The following is an 18,604-nucleotide window of genomic DNA, read 5'->3' as shown; positions in this document are numbered from 1 at the left end:
GGCTGACAAGAAGTTGGATTGTGTTCGCGGGGATAGGCGGGGACGGGGCACACGCTAATGTATCGTTCGCGCTTTTGTCCGGAGTGTTAACAGATTAGTTGTTTACATGCCACAAGTAAATGAGTTTTCCAAAAGTGTAGCCGCGGGCTTCAAACGAACCGCCACCCCGTGAGACACCCCCAGCCCCCTCTACCAACACTTACCTACATACCTACAACCAATGTAAAACCTAATACACACATACTTATATACGCATGCACAGCGTAGAAACACAAGCACACGAACATCGCCATTGCTGTCTCTCGCTCTCTCCGCCTCTTTTCCTCCCCCCTACCCACTTTACACCCAACCCCCCACCGACCACTAGCCACCCCACACCCCCCTCCATCCCACCAACCTTGTTAAATCTGAACGATGACTTTTTGAGTAGTTGGTTGAACATTTTGGACAATTGCATTACGTGAGCGACAAACGCTGCGTATGGATGTGAATGGGTGACTGACGTCGGCCTCACAGATACATGCTCAGATACAGATACAGATACATTCGCCAAGAGTACGAGATACAGCCTTGCAGATGCTCGGTGATAGCGCACGCTCTGCTCCAGCTCCCACATGGCCACATTATGTGCTGCCACGGCCGATGTCCTCTGAATACGCTCATTATGGTATCGATCACCTTTCATGGGCCACAATTGGGGCTGGAGTAAGAGATACAATCGCATCATGGCCACACCAGATACAGATGCAGATACATGCTGAAATGCAAAGTAATACCGAAAGGGCCGCGGGCTATTCGGTTCGGGCAGCGACATGAGTTCAAAGTGGAGGAGTAGAAATATAGCAGCTGCTTAGGACAAAATAGGGGAAATATATATTTAAAAAAATCAGTTTTATGGCCACAGTTTTATGCCGCAAAAACACAAAACTAAAAATGAAAAGATGCCGCATTCAGAATTAACATGACTTCATCGTCCGACCTTTAGAATAAAATGCTTCAAAGGATCTTGAATAAAATAGGTGTTTCTGAATTATTTGATAGTACTAAATTTTATAACTCTCAAAATATAAATGAAAGGAATTTATTCAAATGGAGGGCAATATTTCAATGTATAATGAACGGCCAATAAACTTTTGAAGTAGACTGTCATGTTTCTCATGTTTTCAATTTGGGGATCAATCAGTTGAGCAAACATCTTTGAATCAGTGTACCCAGCTATTCTCATCTCCCATCTGAAGGCCAAAAAGCAATCGCAATCCCATTTGAATTGCCTAACGAAGCATGGATTTTCGTTCGGGGTTCACTTGGAGCACGGTGTATAATATCATATTGTTGACAATTGCGCTTGCGGTGCTAATCAAAATATCCAACTCCGAGTGGAAGAGCAACTTCCCCGTAGTGAGTGAGTGACTTCTAACGGCTAACTGTGTCACTGGCGCAATCAAATCACACGCCCAGTGGTCCATTAAATGACAAAATTTGCGCACCAAGGCGGGCGAACTCACCCTTTCTTGGCCTGGAGAGCTGTTGAAAGCGGTGTAATTAGGCCAAATACGCATACCGTTAGGGCGCTCAAATGAGTTCGCTTTGCGAAAACAATTAAAAGGCAATTAAATGCCATTTTTGATGGGCGCTTGGCCAGGCTTTAAAGGCTTTCCACTCGCCACACACAAAAGGCAACCGCAAACAACAAAGGGACCTGGGACCACCGCACACGACTGGCTTTTCGATGGGGAGCCCGCGGGCAGAAAGTAAATCTCTATTATTGCAGTCTAGGGTGCCCTGCCCACATATGGTGGGGTTACGACGGGACAGCCATCCGGCCAAAAATATAATCTAAATGTACTCGCCTGTGTATTCGCCTTTTTAGTTTCGGCTTTTCCACCCTCGGGCGAAAGCAAGTTTGGCTGCGCTTTGTCTGCGTCTCAATTTGTTTAAGATAATTTAATCAGAATCCATGTACCTGAATATTTATAAATCCATATTTATATTTTTTGAAGCGGCGGGACAACAACGAGGGTTGTTGTGACGAATATTTAAAGGGCATTAGGCGAAAGTAACACCTCGATGTCAATCATTTTTTATTGTATTTCCCTTTTAATAGGCGCTCCCATGGTGTCGTTTATTTTTCGCCTCAACTGACCCAAGTGTATCCCACATGCAGTACTATATTGTAATACAATTACGAGGGCAAAGGACCCCTGAAAAATGGGACCCAAATTCAATTTAAGCGATTTTCCTTTGTGACTTTTGTGGCCAATAGTTCGTTAACCTAGCCCGAAGGTTACAAAATATTTGCCAAAAATAAAATGCTAAGGAATAACAACAAGCTGGGTAATTAAAGGGTTTTGTCGCCGAAAATATTTAATATTTTAATTTATACGAAATTCAATAAATCGAGAAATAACGCGGAGGAACAGAATTCGCGGGCTCAGTGATTGAAAACGAGGATGAAATAACTTCATAAGCAAGTGGTGACTGGAAAGGCGGGAAGGGTCATGATGTGGCACCGATGATGAAAGATCGGCGCTGAGGCGAGGTATTCCTTTAATTTACATCGCTCTTCTCGTTTGGCTCCATCTCCAGGTCCTGTTCCTGTTCCTCCAGACGCGCCGGCGTTTAGAGTGGACTCTTTCGAGGAGTCCCAGGTCCCAGATCCAAGTCAAAGTCAAAGTTATAGTCACATTTTGATTCCCCGGAGGGAATATCTTGTTCTGGGGGCTTGCTTACATGAATGTTTTAAATATATAGTTTAAAAGTAATTATTTTATGTATATTTCATTTAGGCGTGAGATATGAAATAAATTCCACAATTTAGAAGCATATATTTGTAAATGTTACAATCATAAATTAATCACTGAATTAACGTTACAAAGCAATGTAGTTTAGTTCAGTGTGCTCAGTTTTCAGTTCAGGTAAAATGTTACATTTTTATAACTTATTTATGTACATTACATTATTAGTGAAAACTTATCCACCCAAGTTTATTTCATGTTTTTACCTATCGACCGCAACATTAATTATAAAGGGTAACTGATAGTCGTTACGCCCCACGGCAACTTGCTCCTGGTGCGATTGGGCTGCATTCCATAGTCATAAGGCCGCCGGCGGCTGCGTCGGCCCCAAGAAATATCTTTGGGCATTAGGTTGCGCAGGAATGCCAGCGATTCGAGGCAAATGTATTGAGCTGCATTTAATAATTATGTTGGGGACGTGGTCGCAAACCGAGCCGACCTGAACCGCACTCCGTGGCTTTACTTTTCGGCTGTGCTGCTCTGTTCTGTTCTGTTCTGTTCCGCCTAATGGATATGTCAAGGAGTGCGGTGACTGTCGAGCGGCTCAGTGTCATCTGCTCGCCCATCGGAATCAGGAGCAAAAGCAGGAGCTGGAGCTCGAGCTGGAGCAGGAGCATGTGGCCGCGGCTACTGTTTGGCCAGCACTGCGCATATTAATCAACGCACCTCTCAGGTGAGCGACGCAGACCCACGAAGGCGAGGAGCTGGCAGGGAACGAGCATCCTCCTCATCCTCCTCATCATGCGTGAAATCTTCTTGTTCTCTCGAACAAGATTAAGCCAGGACCAGGAGCGGAGATAAGGGGTGCTGGTAATACATTAAAGTACCGAGTAAAGTAAGGTGTGCATTTAATTATAATGCAATTAGCTATATAAGGATTTAAAAGGCAGTTAAAAAACCATGATAGTATATACATACATATTTCGAAAGGAAAAAAGTTGTTTTAGAAATAATTAAAATCCTAAGATATAATGTAAGATAGAAATATGAAAAAACTATAGATTCTTTTCACAACTGTATTGTATTGGAAATTTGCCAAGAAAAGGAACCCCAAATAAACCCCAAATTTCCCTTTCTAGACCCCCCTTAACCACGCCCCTGTTGGCCCAGACTGTGTGTACCTGTGCACGTTTGCCTTTCATGCGACAGTTTCACCAGTCGTGCCACTTTTGATATTGCCATTGCCACGCAAAAAGTGTGAAATTGTCGGACGGACTACTGGAAAAGCAGGCACCAATTGGGACTTGGAGTGCGACTCCGGATCGGTCGGTTAGCCTGGTGGTTTAATTAAGTCATTAACACCAGGGTCTGTCGGTGTTCAGTGGGGAAACTCAGCGTGGATCCCCTCTCACCGCCTCTCGCCTATCCAGAGGCATCGCTGATTGTCCTTGTGGCCAATATCGAATTTGCCATATTTGGTCAAAATAATCGGGCCCAAAATGGTCTGTGGAAGCGATACTGCTGCCTATAAATATGTATATATAAATTATGCATTCGAGCCTCGGCTACGGGGGGATGGGGGGATCGAATGTATAGGGAGGGGGGCTCTATCGAATCAACTTGGGAGCACATTCATCAATGCGACTGACATTTCGCTGCCATGAGAATCGGAATCGGGATTGTCTAACAAGCGCTAAGTGGATAATTACTGCGATAGCTGCCTGCCAGCTCGGATAGTCTTAATCGGTGCTAAAAAGCATCATTATACCGTGCATACTCCGGGTAATCACCACTAATGATCGATGCTCTGGTTTTGCATGTGCCGTCGATCGTTTGCGAAGAAACGAAATAGTACAGTGAACGCTATTTGGGCTAACTCGCTCTTCAATCTCGATCATCTCGAGCATTTTAGGGGTATATAGCGATACAGCTCGATGCAAATTATATAATTGTAATTTGTTCTGAATTCGATGAACACTAAATTCTGTGATCTAACTCGCTGATCTGGTCTCCGTTTATATATCAAATAATTGGAACCTATGAAGCTGCTATATTTAAAACGCAGTTTTTAAGGTAAGAGCTCCTTAATGGGTCCTCAAAAGTAAATGCTACCGACCAATTTCGGCGAGCGGGTGTTGACTGTACAACGGAAAAGAAGCGCGCACAATTATAAACTAGCCGTTGACGAGCTAGAGGTGGAGTGTCAATTAATGATCCCTTCCCCTCCACCTCCCCGTCACCGTCCCACTTCACTCGTCTTCACTTCGTCTCTATCTCCATCTCTATCTCTATCTCCTTCTCCGTTCCCACTCCGATTCCCCTTCCCCTTCCCCTGCTCCTCCGGTGGCGCACAAAGGAAACGTCAAACAGCGCGTCAAATGCGCAATGAGCTTAATTCGATGCGCCTGCGCACCACTTACCGCCCGATCTCCCCGTCCCGTTCCCACGCGCAGTGCTGCCATCTCGCTCCGTCAATTGCCGTTGATTGCCTTTGTTTCCCTGGTAATTCCCTGTCCCATTCCCCCATCCGGCTGGGGGGACCAAGATGGAGATAGCGGGCCTGGGTCTCTTGACTCTCTCTCGCTCCGCTTAATTGAACGGGAACGTTTTGTTGACATTACCGTACTTGGCACCCCCTCTCCCTCTCCCCCTCCCCCACTCCCGTGCACTTCAAATTATAAATTGCCGAAACGCCCACCCAACGGAGAGCCGCCTTTGTTTTTTGGCAAGAGGGAGCGATCACCTCGGAGTGTCCGAAGTCCATTGTTCTTGGCCACCCGCTCCTCGCACCCCGCTCCCCGCTCATTAGGAGTGCTGAGTTGTGAATGGAATCGAAATGGAACTGTGCCACACAGCCGCTGTCGGGCTATTAATTAGATAAGTATCTCGTGGAATTGCCCATTTTCAAATAGTCGGCGAGCATTCGCGTAATTAGATTTGCTTTTCACAACATTTACGTTGGGCGCGGCCAAGTCGAGTTGACGGTTTCTAGCGTGGTTTCGAGTCGAGTGGAGGTGGGGATAGCCGAGCCAAGTGTTGGCCAGGTCAAAACAGATATCCCCGAGATGGTAGCGTGAGAATTTAGATCGGTATTACAGGTACACGCAATATTAAACTTCACTTACTTCTTGGATTGCAGCATTAACAACGCTTCTGATCTCCAGTTGCTGTCTGGTTTGTTAGCATCGGCATAAACTGTACCTTACCTATTTTAGCTTATGAATTTAGTTATGTTTTATAACTAATCGACTAGCATGAGACTTCAAGAATACAGTTCATGTTCATTCAAAGTCTCTACAGTCAATAAAACAAAGTTCGAGCTATGGAAGTTATACTGTACATATTGACTAAACGAACAGTTGAACAGTTCAGTTTGCGATATCTAACAAATTCGATGAAACTTAGTTCCGTATTATAATCTAAAAGGCAGAGTCGGATACATTAAAGACTCAGAACTGAATCTAAACCCATTCCTAATTAGGGATAAATTTCTCTTTTACTTTTCTAATTGCAAACTTTATAGAAGAATAAGTTTGTTAAATCATTTCTAGGTGGTTTTATAGTTCTAAAGAACGTGCGGATTACAGGATCTGTCGTGACTCACGGCGGTAACACGAGCGATCACGCAGCCACCTCTAGAGCCCACGGCTATGTGGCCCGTTGATTGCATTTGGCGGCAGCGACTCAACTAACTCGGGCGATTAATCATCGCCGACCCGGGTCCGACCCCCCACTCCCTCTCCGCAGTCCACAGTCCACGGGCTCAAGTCTTGGGTCTGGGCTCGGGCAAAGGCTACTGACCATGTGTAAGTGCCGCCTTGCGGTTTGTCGCAATTTATGAGGTGATAATTATTCATCGCGAGCCGCAGAACTGTCATAATATTGTAATTAACATTGGGCCAGCAATGAAATTAAACGCACTTGATTGCATTTGCAACTTTCTCCAGTGACAGGACGGGATTAGGGCAACTGGATCCGGCCGTGTCCAGACCAGGATGGTTTCCTTATTGACTTCAAATCCGAGACGGAAATGAGGCAAAGCCGCAGATGCGGAGGAGTCCAAGTCAATCGATTGATAACATCGTTGTGCTAGAAATGAAAAAACTGAAATGGAAAAACATGGAAAAAAGTAAAAACAGAAACAAATCAAATTCCAAAGCCGTAAACTAATCACCCAAGAAGGATGTGGGCAAAGGTAGTAAGATGAGAGCCATCCGAGTCTACAATCAAAGTCAAAAAATCGTTGGCCATCCGAGAAGAGGCTTTTTACTCCAAAAGGAGATTTGTGGATGCAGCTGCTCGGGATTTAAAAGTATCGATAAGATACGGATAAGATACACCTACTCAGAATGGTAAACTTCATGTATTTCAACTAGTTTATGTACTTATATATGTATGTATTATAATATATAAAATATTGGTTACTTTCGGAAATTAATTAAAAACGCGAGAAACCAGCTGCATATATCACAAAACCAAGCAAGTTTCACATGTTTCACTAAAAGCCTATCACTAATTCCTATCACCGCGAGGATTATCATAATTAGCTTTGTTAATTCTTACAAATATGGCAACATAATTCCCTCCCGAGGATCTAACCCCTAACTAGTGTGCCACCCCGATGGTCGGACTTTGTAAATTGACTCATCGTCTGTAGTCGGTGGGATCCGACTGGTTCTGCTTCAAAAATATGCCAAATGCTGTAATTCGAACTCACATGCAACCAACTGGGGCAGGGGCAAATAGGGCAATTCTTTCTATCGCCACCTTATTTCTATTTTCCAGATTTGTCCGCTGCGAATGGAGTACGACGTGGTATTGTGCCGTCTGCTTTGTGTTTGGATGGCAGGCATGGCTCTGCTAATGGCATAATGTACCTTCCCTTACCCGAGAATTTCGGCACAACAGTAACTGATTTTTTAATTTCATTATGGCGCACAATAGGCGTTTCGCCTGTGACCCGTTGGGCAGGATCTGAAGGCAGGCAGGGATCTGGTCGCTGGGATCTGGAATCTGGGCGGGAGGGAGTTGGGCAAATTGTTGCCATTTAATGTGGCCATCCAGGCTGCCATTACATTGCCTTCCGAAGGGCGTGAGCCTGCCCCCTGGAACGTGCAATTCCACATATACATACATATATATATTATGTGCGCAATTGCAATTTATTGTATGGCAAAGTTTGAACTGGCCAGGGTCTTTTGCGGAGTGTTGCGCTAACACGGCTTTTGTGGCATTCCGGCTTCTGTTGCCACTCGATTCGGGGTGGTTCGCTGCCCAAAGTGGGCGGCGCGGAGTGGGAGTGGTTTCTAGCACCGCCATTTCCAAAAGAAAACATTACGAAATCACTGGCCAGGGGCGTAGTTGGCTTTTGCAAGGGGACATGTTCAGGAGTCAAGCGATTTTGAACAGCTAGAATAATTGATTAAAAAAGAATTAAGCAATAATAAGCCGATAATATACAATTATACGAAAGTTGTTTTAATTTTCTGTAATAAATCGCTATAAAAACTATGCTACAAGCTAAACTCATGCCATAACATCTCTTTTGAAGCCCCTCGTTTCACAGTATCTCCACCCCAGCTGCGGCCCTATTGCTTCCGAAAGTTAGACCCCCCTCACAGCTGCTATACTGCCTCTCCCTGGCACATTCAACCCCCATTCCACAGACGCCTCTTTTCACAATTGCAATCAGCACACGTACTGGATGTGCTACAAAATGACTTCCATGCCATGTAACTGGCTGCTCGCTCGGCGGATGGGTCGAACAGATGGACCGGGATGACGCCCATTCTGGCTTCCTTTGAATTGGGCTTGAAGTGGGAACTGGGTCCACCTCTCGCCTTCCATTCCAAGCTCGAATTGCCGGTCCTTGGTGGCCAGTGAACATGTTGGAAATCACATAATGTGTCATTTAATAATCAAGCTCAATATTGACAGCGACACAGCACAACAATGCGATGTGGCAACGGCGACGGGGACATAAAGAAGTACAACAATCCCGCCATTAGGCATAAATTCATTTGCGTTTGTCTGTGTACTCCGACTGGATTCGAGTGCTCGGCACAGCTGCCGCCATTGGCACAGCCGCTCATCCATCCATATCCATCTATAACCATAGGCACTCTCCGCATTCATATGCTTCCGCACCGCACCGCACCTCACCTCCCATCCCATCGCATCTCATCGCGTCTCACATCACATCATCTCATCGCACATCATCCCATGGCATCGAATCGCATCCCATCCCATCTCATCCCATCTCATCTCATCTCATCTCGAGCGCTGTGTGCGAATCCCTGCGGCCGGCTCTTCCTGCTCGCTGCCTGGAAATGGAATAAAAAAGTTAAACAAACCTTAAATGAAAAATTCAACTCAATTGAATTCGTTAGCTGGAAATGTCGTTCCTCCTTGTTACTTCATCGTCATTCCCTGCCACATTCCCAGCTCAGACGATGATGACGCTGCTGATGATGATCACCATCCCATCAGCATCGTCGTCAATGCCCATCCATGTCATAGAGAGGGCTGGACTCGCCATTGTTGGTCTTGTCACCGGCAATGTCCTTCGCACCGGGCAAATCCTATCGGAAGGATGTCATATGAAAAGGGCTTTAAACGCGCTCGGATAGTTCCGTTTAGGCTTCAAAAGGCTTTTTAAGGACACTTATTTAGGATAAACTACCATAGACACGATGTAAAAGTTTCGCTATTCTAATATGTAATTAGGGTTTATTTTGTTTAAACTATAATGTTTTTACTTCGTTGTTCTTTCGATCCATAGTAATATAAATATATAAAACATGGTTAATTGGTTGGCTTTTCATGGTTTAAACTTAGAAAATTCTTAGCAAGGACTTAGCAATACAGTAAATTAATATGGAGTGTATTTATTCTGTTTTTTAATCAACGGAAAAGTCAAACAAACATTCTATTAAATTAAATAAATGATACATAATATATTTTTTATTTAATAAAAAATATTTCAAATTAAAATTCGGCATAATGAATTTGAAAACGTTTTCAACATCATAAGATAAGAGTTTGCCGAGGTATATAATTTTATTTGCTTTCTTAATTAAAATTTTATTAAAAAATAAGCAAGTTGTTTACTCCTTATTAAAAGATTTAAAAAATTAAAACTCTTGATACAAATTGAGCTTTGTGTTTCATCTTCTATTTTGATATTCTGAACGACAAAGTGGACATCATGGTTTTATTTGGTTTTATATCTTGAAATGATTGCTAATATAATTCAAACTTTTACATGCCAAATCTCTTTAGACATTTTATGTTACTTATGCGTTATGCCTTGCTTTAGTGTGCAAAATGTAAAAACTTATTTAAGACCGAGTCAGTACGCTATTTCGAAATTCATCTGTTAAAAAGGTGGACTTTAAACTTGGGAAAGGGCTGCCAAAATTTGAATCTATTTTTTACTCCGCGAGGTGCTACATTTTGCATTTTATGAATTCAAATGTATTTCATGCGTCTTCCACCAAATGGGTTGACGCAGCACAGGGAGCACAGGTAGTACAGGTAGCACAGGTGGGTAGGTGGTGTGCGCCAGAGTTTCCTCGCACTGAGGGATAATAAGATACTCTGCCGCGGGGAGAGTTGGAGGGTGCGGGTGGAAATGGAGGTGGAGGTGGCATGATCATCCCGACGATGATGACGGCGATGATATGGCAAAAAAGAGCGGGCCAGGCCAAGAGTTCAGAGCCGAATGCCAATGCCGGCGAGAAAGAGCGGCTGTCAGCGCGACGCGGTATCTACACGGCTACCGTGTGCGGGGGCGACTTCCATGCGGTCGTACGTCGCCGCCGACAAATTGCCATTTACACCACTTGCCAAGACAGCAGTTACAGCAGCTGTGTGTATGTGTGTGAGGGGGGGGCAGCAACAACATAACAAGTGGCACCCCCACACAGCCCCACTGGCGCGCTCACACAGATACTTTGTGCGCGTATATACACTTGCCTGGCGGCCCTCCGCCATACGGTTGTCTCCCTCGCACTGCAGCAGGGGCGTGTATGAGGCCGCGCCACGCCCCCTTTGCCAATGGCAGCCACACGGCGGTGGGAGGGAGACAGTGCGACAGGGAGAGAGCGGTACATAGAATGTATCTCACAGATACATTTCTACATTGTTGCAGCAGCAGAGCGGAGGCAGCAGCGCCAGCGAGTGCGGCAGAAGTAGCAGCTTTGAGTAGCTGCCGTTGACGTATTTTGAATAAATTTTAATTGAATTCGCACAATGAAACTGTTTACTTAACCTGCCACTTTGCCAGATGAGCTTCATCTGAGCGCCAATGCAAAGATACGGTTACAAGGCTGCCGCACACAGTGGATGTCCACCGCTCCTGCGCTGCATAGCCGTTGCAACCCCCCGCAACGGTGAGGGGTTGTGAAGAAGGATGAGGTCCTGTGTGCTGAACGCACTCTTTGTTTTAATTACAGCAGCCGACGGATTCGGTTTGTTAGCTGCTGTTAAATCTGCAGGAAGGCAGCTGAAAGTGTTCAGAATAGAGATACTCTGAGCATCTAACCCAATTAGTCTCCTACTCAAAAGTGACTCAAAAAGCTCATTCCTTCGATAAGTGCCATCTCGGCTAGTTACCGCAATAATTTATTGTTCATTTTGTTATCTCGTTTGGAGTGAAAAGTATTTACCATACATTCAAGTCAGTCAATTATGAAAGTATACTTAATTTCCGGATAAATTCTGATAAGTTGTATTGTATTTTGGAACACACAACCTGCTGCAAAAGCTAAAATCTTATATAAATCGGCCTTTTACTATTTCTTCTCGACAACATGATTGAAATAGTTATATTATATAGATTAAAAAATACCATTAAGGATGCAGATTCCAGTTTGAATCCCTATTCTAGGGCCCACAATCTTTGCTAAAAAAAACACATCTCTTTAAAAAAATTTTAAATTATTATAAATTTTGTTTTGTTATTTCAAAAAAAATTTCAAATTTCTCGTTCGCACTAACGCAAGCTGTGGAACTATAGCGTTTCCTCGTGTAACGTTTTTAGTTCGATGCGGATAAATTCCATTAATTCAAATATGTAATTGGGTAAGGCGATAAGACCATTTAGACGCCAAGCACGATTTCCAGTACGTTGAGTAGTCACCTTAACGCACTTACAGAACAGGAAAATACTGAAAAAAGCGAGTTGGTGTGGAAGAGTGGAAGATTGGAGGGGCGCAGCTCCTTTGTGGGCCGCTCAGCTTCCGGTTCACTCCGAATCACGTGTCAGGTAAATGTGGCACACAACACTCCTTCATTAAGTTAATAACAGTTTTCCAAGTACAAAGTGAAATTGCGAAATTCCGCTTCACAATTTTTCAGCATCGCTTTCCCAGCGCCTTCCGCCGCCCCCTCCTCCTCCCCCCCAGCGATTTTCGTGGGGCTACTGCAACTGTAACGCTGTAATTTGCCATCGCTTTGGCTTTTGATTCCTCAACGGTTTTGTTTGGTTTTGAATTACAACCACCTCGCCCTCCCCGCCCGATTGTGTTTTACATCTTGATTATCTTCCGCTTGTTTATTCAGGACTCACACTGTGAGTAACCTCCTTGCAGCACAGCACACCCCCATTAGCCTCGCAGGAAAGTGAAACACAATTTCCATTCAAATCCATTCGAGGATAAGAAGTCAATCAGTCTTCAAAGTGTGAAGGATTTTGCACTTTGACGCAGCCAAAGTCCGACCATATGCTGATGTGGCGGTGGACTCCACCCGCACATCGCCCGTCGCCCATCGCCCGTCGCACTTCGCAGCCGCCTGTTGGCGAGAAAAGCCACTGGGACACAGAATCGGAATCGAACGTAATCCCGAAACAACCCCAAGACGCTCCGTTCGTTCGGCCAAAGAATATCAAATTGAAACTTTGCGCCGGTCGAAGGCGTCTTGCAGGCACGTGGCCATGTGGCAGGGATATCCCAGGTTTTCGCTTCTTCAATTACCCTTTCGACGACGACGACGTCGCTCGTATTATGATAATCGCATCCTAATTGCGAGAAAATTACGCCCACGTGCTGCTGTAACCCGATCAGGAGTGTCATCAAAGGATACGCTGCTGGTGGAGCAGTCAGCTGGCGCAGTGAAAGTCGGGCTCGAACATGACCCTTTCACTCGCTCATCTGGGAGTTAGTATATTGAATTCGCAGACCTATTGCGGTTTTCTTGAAATAAATTAATTGAAATAAGTAATCATTCTTTGTAGCTGCACCGAGATGAAACAGAATTTTCTTTACAATTATTTATTTTTTTAATTGTTTGTTTTTATTTTGTTGAATTAAATATGTTAAAATGTCAACATATTTAAAACATGCGTTTGATCTAACATTATACTTTATATTCAAATTCAAATACGTTGAGTAGTAGTAGCAGTAGTCACGACCCTGCTTTGACTGAAGCAGGTTTAGTTTTATAGCATGAAGCAGTTGAACGAGCAGTTTATGACGAGCAGTGGACACTAACACTGCTTTGACAAATCAGTATTACTTTTATATCATGAAGCAGTTGAACGAGCAGTTCATGAGAAGCAGTTAACTGCAAGCAGTGGATACCAACACTGCTTTGACTGAAGCAGTTTAAGTTTTATAGCATGAACCAGTTGAACGAGCAGTTTATGACGAGCAGATAACTGCTTTAATGACAGTAGGTATAACAGAACATAAGCAGTTAGCGGAAATAAGCTGTTCAACAAGCACTTACCGGAAATAAGCTGTTCAACAAGCAGCAAGCTGAAATGTTTGGTTCAGTTCATGTAAAATGCCATAGGTGGCTCTTTACATATGGCAAAACAAAAATAAAGGTTTTGTTAAACTATGGACAATACCGTTATTTTGTTTTGGTTTTACAATTCTCGCAAAAATAATGTTATATTAATGTAAATATTTTTCCAATCAAATTGCCAATGGTCTGACGTTATTGACCTTATTGTTTAGATGATGCAACTGCAGCGACTGCACCTAACGATTGATAACAGCACTGAGTTCCCAAGTAGGAGTCACTACGCGACTGCTATGAGCGCTGATTGGAGCTTTCGCTGATTCTGAGCTTGGAAAAGCTCAAGCCACCCCCGATAGTCAACTCTGGTGCTGGTATTCAATTTCACGCTGAGAGCCTCAGTCCGCAATCGTCGGTTTTGCCAACCAAACGTGCTTCATTTTCCATCAATTGTCGCTTCGAACCGTTTCAAATATTTTCCGATTCTGGATTCAGGATTCGGGGGCTTGCCAGTGGGATTCGGCAGAGGATGCAACAGGATTGATACCTTGTACGGAGGGCTGAGAGCCTGACAGAGCGATTATAGCCTGACTAGACCTGCATCCTGGCTCGCCATTTTCAGCGAATGTAACGGAATCCAGTGGAAAAGCGCCTTCGATTCGATTCAATACGATTCAATTCGATTCGATACTGGGCTTACTGGGCAGTAAAGGCTGAGGCGAGCAAAGGACCCTTCGAGGACTGTTGAATTAGTTAGAGGCGAAGCAACAAATACAAACAAAGGGGCCATTCAACAACCTCCCGAAGTCGCCGTATCGATTTTCCGTTACATCGTTATACACACACACTAACCCAGTTGGCACACATCCATTACGCATACGCCCCATAGCCACCCCAGAAAGCGAGAAGAGCGTGCGGCTCCAGCTGCTCCACTCCACTCCATCCCACTCTGCGAAGAGAAAGGGAGAGCCTGGCGGATTATCGGACTGGCTTTGTTGCATCCCGCAGCCACTGGAGGCATGTTTCATTTGGCACTCGCCAGCAGCGGACGGACAAACCATTTAGGTGAGAGAGCCCTGGGGACGGAGAGGAGCAGCAGTAGCAACAGTAGCAACAGCGGCCGGACGGACAGCTCAATTGCGGGCAATTTATATTTAATCCGCGGGCACACAACCCAAATAAAAGCGCGCATTGTGCGCCCAATTAAAATCCCCTAACCTCTTCTCCTTTCGCCCACAGGGCTACGGCAATAGCCATTGTAGGTAGCATTCACCAGCATCGGCATCCGCGACCAGTCACGACAGTGACGCTTTCTGCCGCGGAATAAGGAATCCTTCACCCCATCCACCCAATCACAGTCGCCCCAACGAAATCGCAAGCCACCAGCAGGTGTTCAGCATGGCGGGAATTCAGCTGCAACCAGGATGCACGATGGCCGTGGTGGTGGTGCTCCTGCTGCAGGTGCTCGTGATGGGCCAGGTGCTCGGCCAGGGTCCGCCGCAGGCCCAGGTGTGCCCGGAGCAGAGCGAGATCGCGCCCTGCATCTGCACGGTGAAGAAGAACGGGCTGGACATTCTGTGCGAGACCACCGATCTGGCGCACATCACCAAGTCGATGGGCACGCTGAAGGGCAAGAGTCCCATCATCTTCTACCTGAAGCTGCGCCACAACAATCTGCCCAAGCTGCAGGGCTTCGTCTTCCTGGCCCTGGACATCCGCCACCTGACCATCCACAACAGCAGCCTGGCGGCCATCGAGGAGAACGCCCTCAGCTCGCTGGGTAACTAGTTGGACACCAGTTGGCGATGGGTATCCTAATCCTTTCTCTTTGTCGCATTCACAGGTGCGGGGCTCACACAGCTGGATGTGTCCCTAAACCAAATGAAGACGGTGCCCTCGCAGGCTCTGCAGCACCTGTTCCACCTGTTGATCCTTAATCTAAACCACAACAAAATCACCGTGATCCACAACAATGCCTTCGAGGGACTGGAGACCCTGGAGATTCTGACGCTCTACGAGAATAAGATCACACAAATCGATCCCGAGGCTTTCCGAGGACTAGAGGAGTAAGTTGAAATGGATTTTGTAAGTTTCCTTTGGCACTCATCGAAACCCTTCTTTTAGCCATATTAAACGCCTGAATCTGGGTGGCAACGATCTTACAAATATCCCGCAGAAATCTCTTTCCATTTTAAGCACCTTAAAGAAGCTGGAGATTCAGGAGAACAAGATACGGACTATCAGCGAAGGCGATTTTGAAGGTGGTTATTGGAACACTTCCATGGGCTATGCAGTTGCCAACGATTGTATTTTATATTTCGGCAGGCTTGCAGAGCTTGGACTCATTGATTTTGGCCCACAACATGATCACCACCGTGCCTGCCAATGTGTTTAGTCACCTCACCCTGCTGAACTCCTTGGAGCTGGAGGGCAATAAGATCAGTGCGATTGACAAGGATGCCTTCAAGGGCCTGGAGGGTGGGTTGTCCCTTGCATTTTCCCATCCACTTTCTAAACTGCTTTCTGAACCCACAGAGAACCTGCAATATCTGCGCCTGGGTGATAACCAGATCCACACTATTCCCAGCGAGGCACTGCGGCCACTGCACCGCCTTCGCCACTTGGACTTGCGCAACAACAATATCAATGTTTTGGCCGAGGATGCCTTCACTGGCTTTGGAGATTCCCTAACTTTCCTCAACCTGCAGAAGAACGAGTAAGATTCTCCCCCAATAATAACTCACCCTCCAATTCAAAATCCCTTTTAAACCCTTGAACCCTTTTCAAGTTGTATTTTCCATTTGATATAAGAATTCTCTCGCGTTTAGTTTCTCTAGATTTCATCACAATGTATCTGTAACAATTATATTCTCCATTACCTAGCATCAAGGTTCTGCCCAGTCTTCTGTTCGAGAATCTGAACTCTCTGGAAACGCTGAACCTGCAGAACAACAAGCTGCAACGCATACCGCAGGACATAATGGAGCCCGTCATCGACACCCTCCGCATCATCGACATCACCGGCAAGTCATGGGCTCTACTGCCCAGCCAAGCACCTAACCGAACTAACCGAGCTAATGCAAATCCGAAATACCCGCGCAGATAACCCGCTGAACTGCTCCTGCGAGCTGACCTGGTTCCCCAAGCTGCTGGAGGACCTGAAGAACAAGGACGACGAAATGTCGCAGAAGAAGAAGCCGCTGTGCCACATGTCGCTGGACAACCGCGAGTACTTCGTGCAGGCCATGCCCACCGAGAAGATGCACTGCGCCGGCCTCAATGTGAGTCCCTCGCCCACCAGCGGCGGTCTAATGCGGATCCTGCAAGTGAACATCCTGGCCCAGATTGCCGTGTGTAGCGTGGCCTTTCTGACTAGCGTCTAAGCATCTAGCCTCTGTCCAGCTAGACGCGGTGTTCCATGTGGGTCAGTTTCAGCTTCAGTTTCAGTTCCACCCCCGTGATCAGTGATAGCATCCAACAGAGCGACAGTTCCATTCGGTTTAATTCGGTTGCCACATAACGAATCACCCAAAAATGCAAAAATGCAAAAATGCAAAAAGCAATCCCAGACCCAAGATCACAGACCTCTCGTACGCCCACAAGCCATTTCTGTGTTGTTGTATTGTATGTTTTCTTATAGATTATAGGGAATCCGTGAATTATGCAACTCTGCCAGTAATTAGACTCAGAAAGCACGCTTTTCGAACCAGCAGCAGGCTTCCCCCACCCCCGAAAGTTATTGAGACGACGCCCCTGGAGAGGCACCACCACCACTATCCGGTCCACCCACTGCACTCCGCTCCAGACGTGCACGGTAGCTCGACGAGAAGGGGAATGCTGGGATGCTATTCACTTGTCTGCGGACGTAGCTTAGATGTAAGGCTTGGTTTGGGCACCAGTGCACCAGTGCACCAGTGCGGAGGCAACCCAAACCCAAACCCAAACCCAACTCCAAAATCAAAACCCAAACCCAAACATATCGGAATATTGTTACGTTTAAGCGTGGGATTTTGTTGTTACTTGCGTTAATCTGTACGAGCTTAGTTGTGCAGCCTAGGGCTCCGTATGCCCATCTATTATGTGTAGTCTATCGTCGTCTTGTCGTCGGTGTTGTGAGATACAATCATTACTAACGAGTTTTGAAGTCCCTTATCCAATTCGAAGCAGGCATGGCCAATTGTGGCTCCACTTTGGGTGCCAGAGGCAGGCGAAACGGAGGGAAAACACAAGAGAAAGTAAGAAATTTCATTTGCATCAATCACCAAGAACTGATTATGGAATAAGTAGTTTGTACTCTTTATTTGCCGCGAGCACGGGCAAACTCCCAAGTATCCCAAGTAATCCCCATCCCCATCCACATCCACATCCCGATTCCCATTCCCAAAACCCACATCCAGAACCCAGAAGGAGCAACCCACAAAAATCAAGAATGCATATCGTTATATTGTTATATTATATCGTGACATATCAAGAGCTCCCAGTAGTAAGACACTCGGAAAGCTCGGCACAGCTAATATAGTGACATTTTATAGAATTTACTTACATTTTTGAGGCATCTGACAAGTTTGATATTTATGCAAGAAGTGAATTAAGCAAATGCGTATGCAGAGTGGAATTTTTGAAATTTTTTATACATATACTTTTATACACACATACATACGTACCTTTTCGATTATGTCTACGCAAACTAAGTTGTAATTCGATTAGCTATACTATACACTGACACCCCAATCCGCCCGACCCCAATCCCCTCCCTCCGCCACCCCAACCACGCGGTGGCTTAGGTCAGTAGCCACCCACTGGTGGGCGGTGGTGCAGCGGGAGCGGGTTCGGGTTCGGGTTCGGGGCGGGAAATATTTTCAAGAGAATGCGCCGCACCACCGATTCGGGTCAGTTTCCTTTGGCTAGAGCTGTTCTTTTCAAAATATTGCTAACACTGAACCCCATCGAAAGCTGGGCTTGCATAATGCTCTCCATGTGAGCAGAATCTGAGAATCTGTCTAATAAAGAATCCATGTTGGTTACAAATGCAAGCACGAGTTTCCTTTACTGCCTCAAATCCGATGAATGGCCAAGAAACGTTATATTACTACTTTCAGAACTAAAGATAACTCCCTAAAATC

At 45.6% G+C, this 18,604-nt stretch overlaps 1 protein-coding gene across 3 annotated transcripts; it reads left to right on the top strand.

Annotated features, from left to right (window-relative positions):
* Positions 1-13,890: 13,890 nt before the first annotated feature.
* Positions 13,891-18,514, top strand: LOC120457875 (slit homolog 2 protein). 3 transcript variants are annotated; one of them, XM_039645406.2, is made up of 9 exons: positions 13,891-14,546; positions 14,721-15,261; positions 15,325-15,547; positions 15,606-15,742; positions 15,807-15,959; positions 16,017-16,197; positions 16,365-16,504; positions 16,584-16,762; positions 17,122-18,514. In XM_039645406.2, exons 2-9 carry the CDS (start codon positions 14,880-14,882, stop codon positions 17,137-17,139), a joined length of 1,413 nt encoding a protein of 470 aa, XP_039501340.1. In that variant the 5' UTR covers positions 13,891-14,546; positions 14,721-14,879; the 3' UTR covers positions 17,140-18,514. The 3 variants fall into 3 exon arrangements, with proteins under 3 accessions (XP_039501340.1, XP_039501339.1, XP_039501337.1); XM_039645405.2 differs by having other exon boundaries at positions 16,584-16,905; XM_039645403.2 differs by having other exon boundaries at positions 16,584-18,514.
* Positions 18,515-18,604: the final 90 nt, after the last annotated feature.

The sequence above is a fragment of the Drosophila santomea genome, chromosome 2L (genome assembly GCF_016746245.2).
Source record: "Drosophila santomea strain STO CAGO 1482 chromosome 2L, Prin_Dsan_1.1, whole genome shotgun sequence".
In the NCBI taxonomy this organism is placed as follows: Eukaryota; Metazoa; Arthropoda; class Insecta; order Diptera; family Drosophilidae; genus Drosophila; species Drosophila santomea.
The sequence above is the reverse complement of the archived record's forward strand: the minus strand, read 5'-3'. Positions and strand labels throughout refer to the sequence as shown.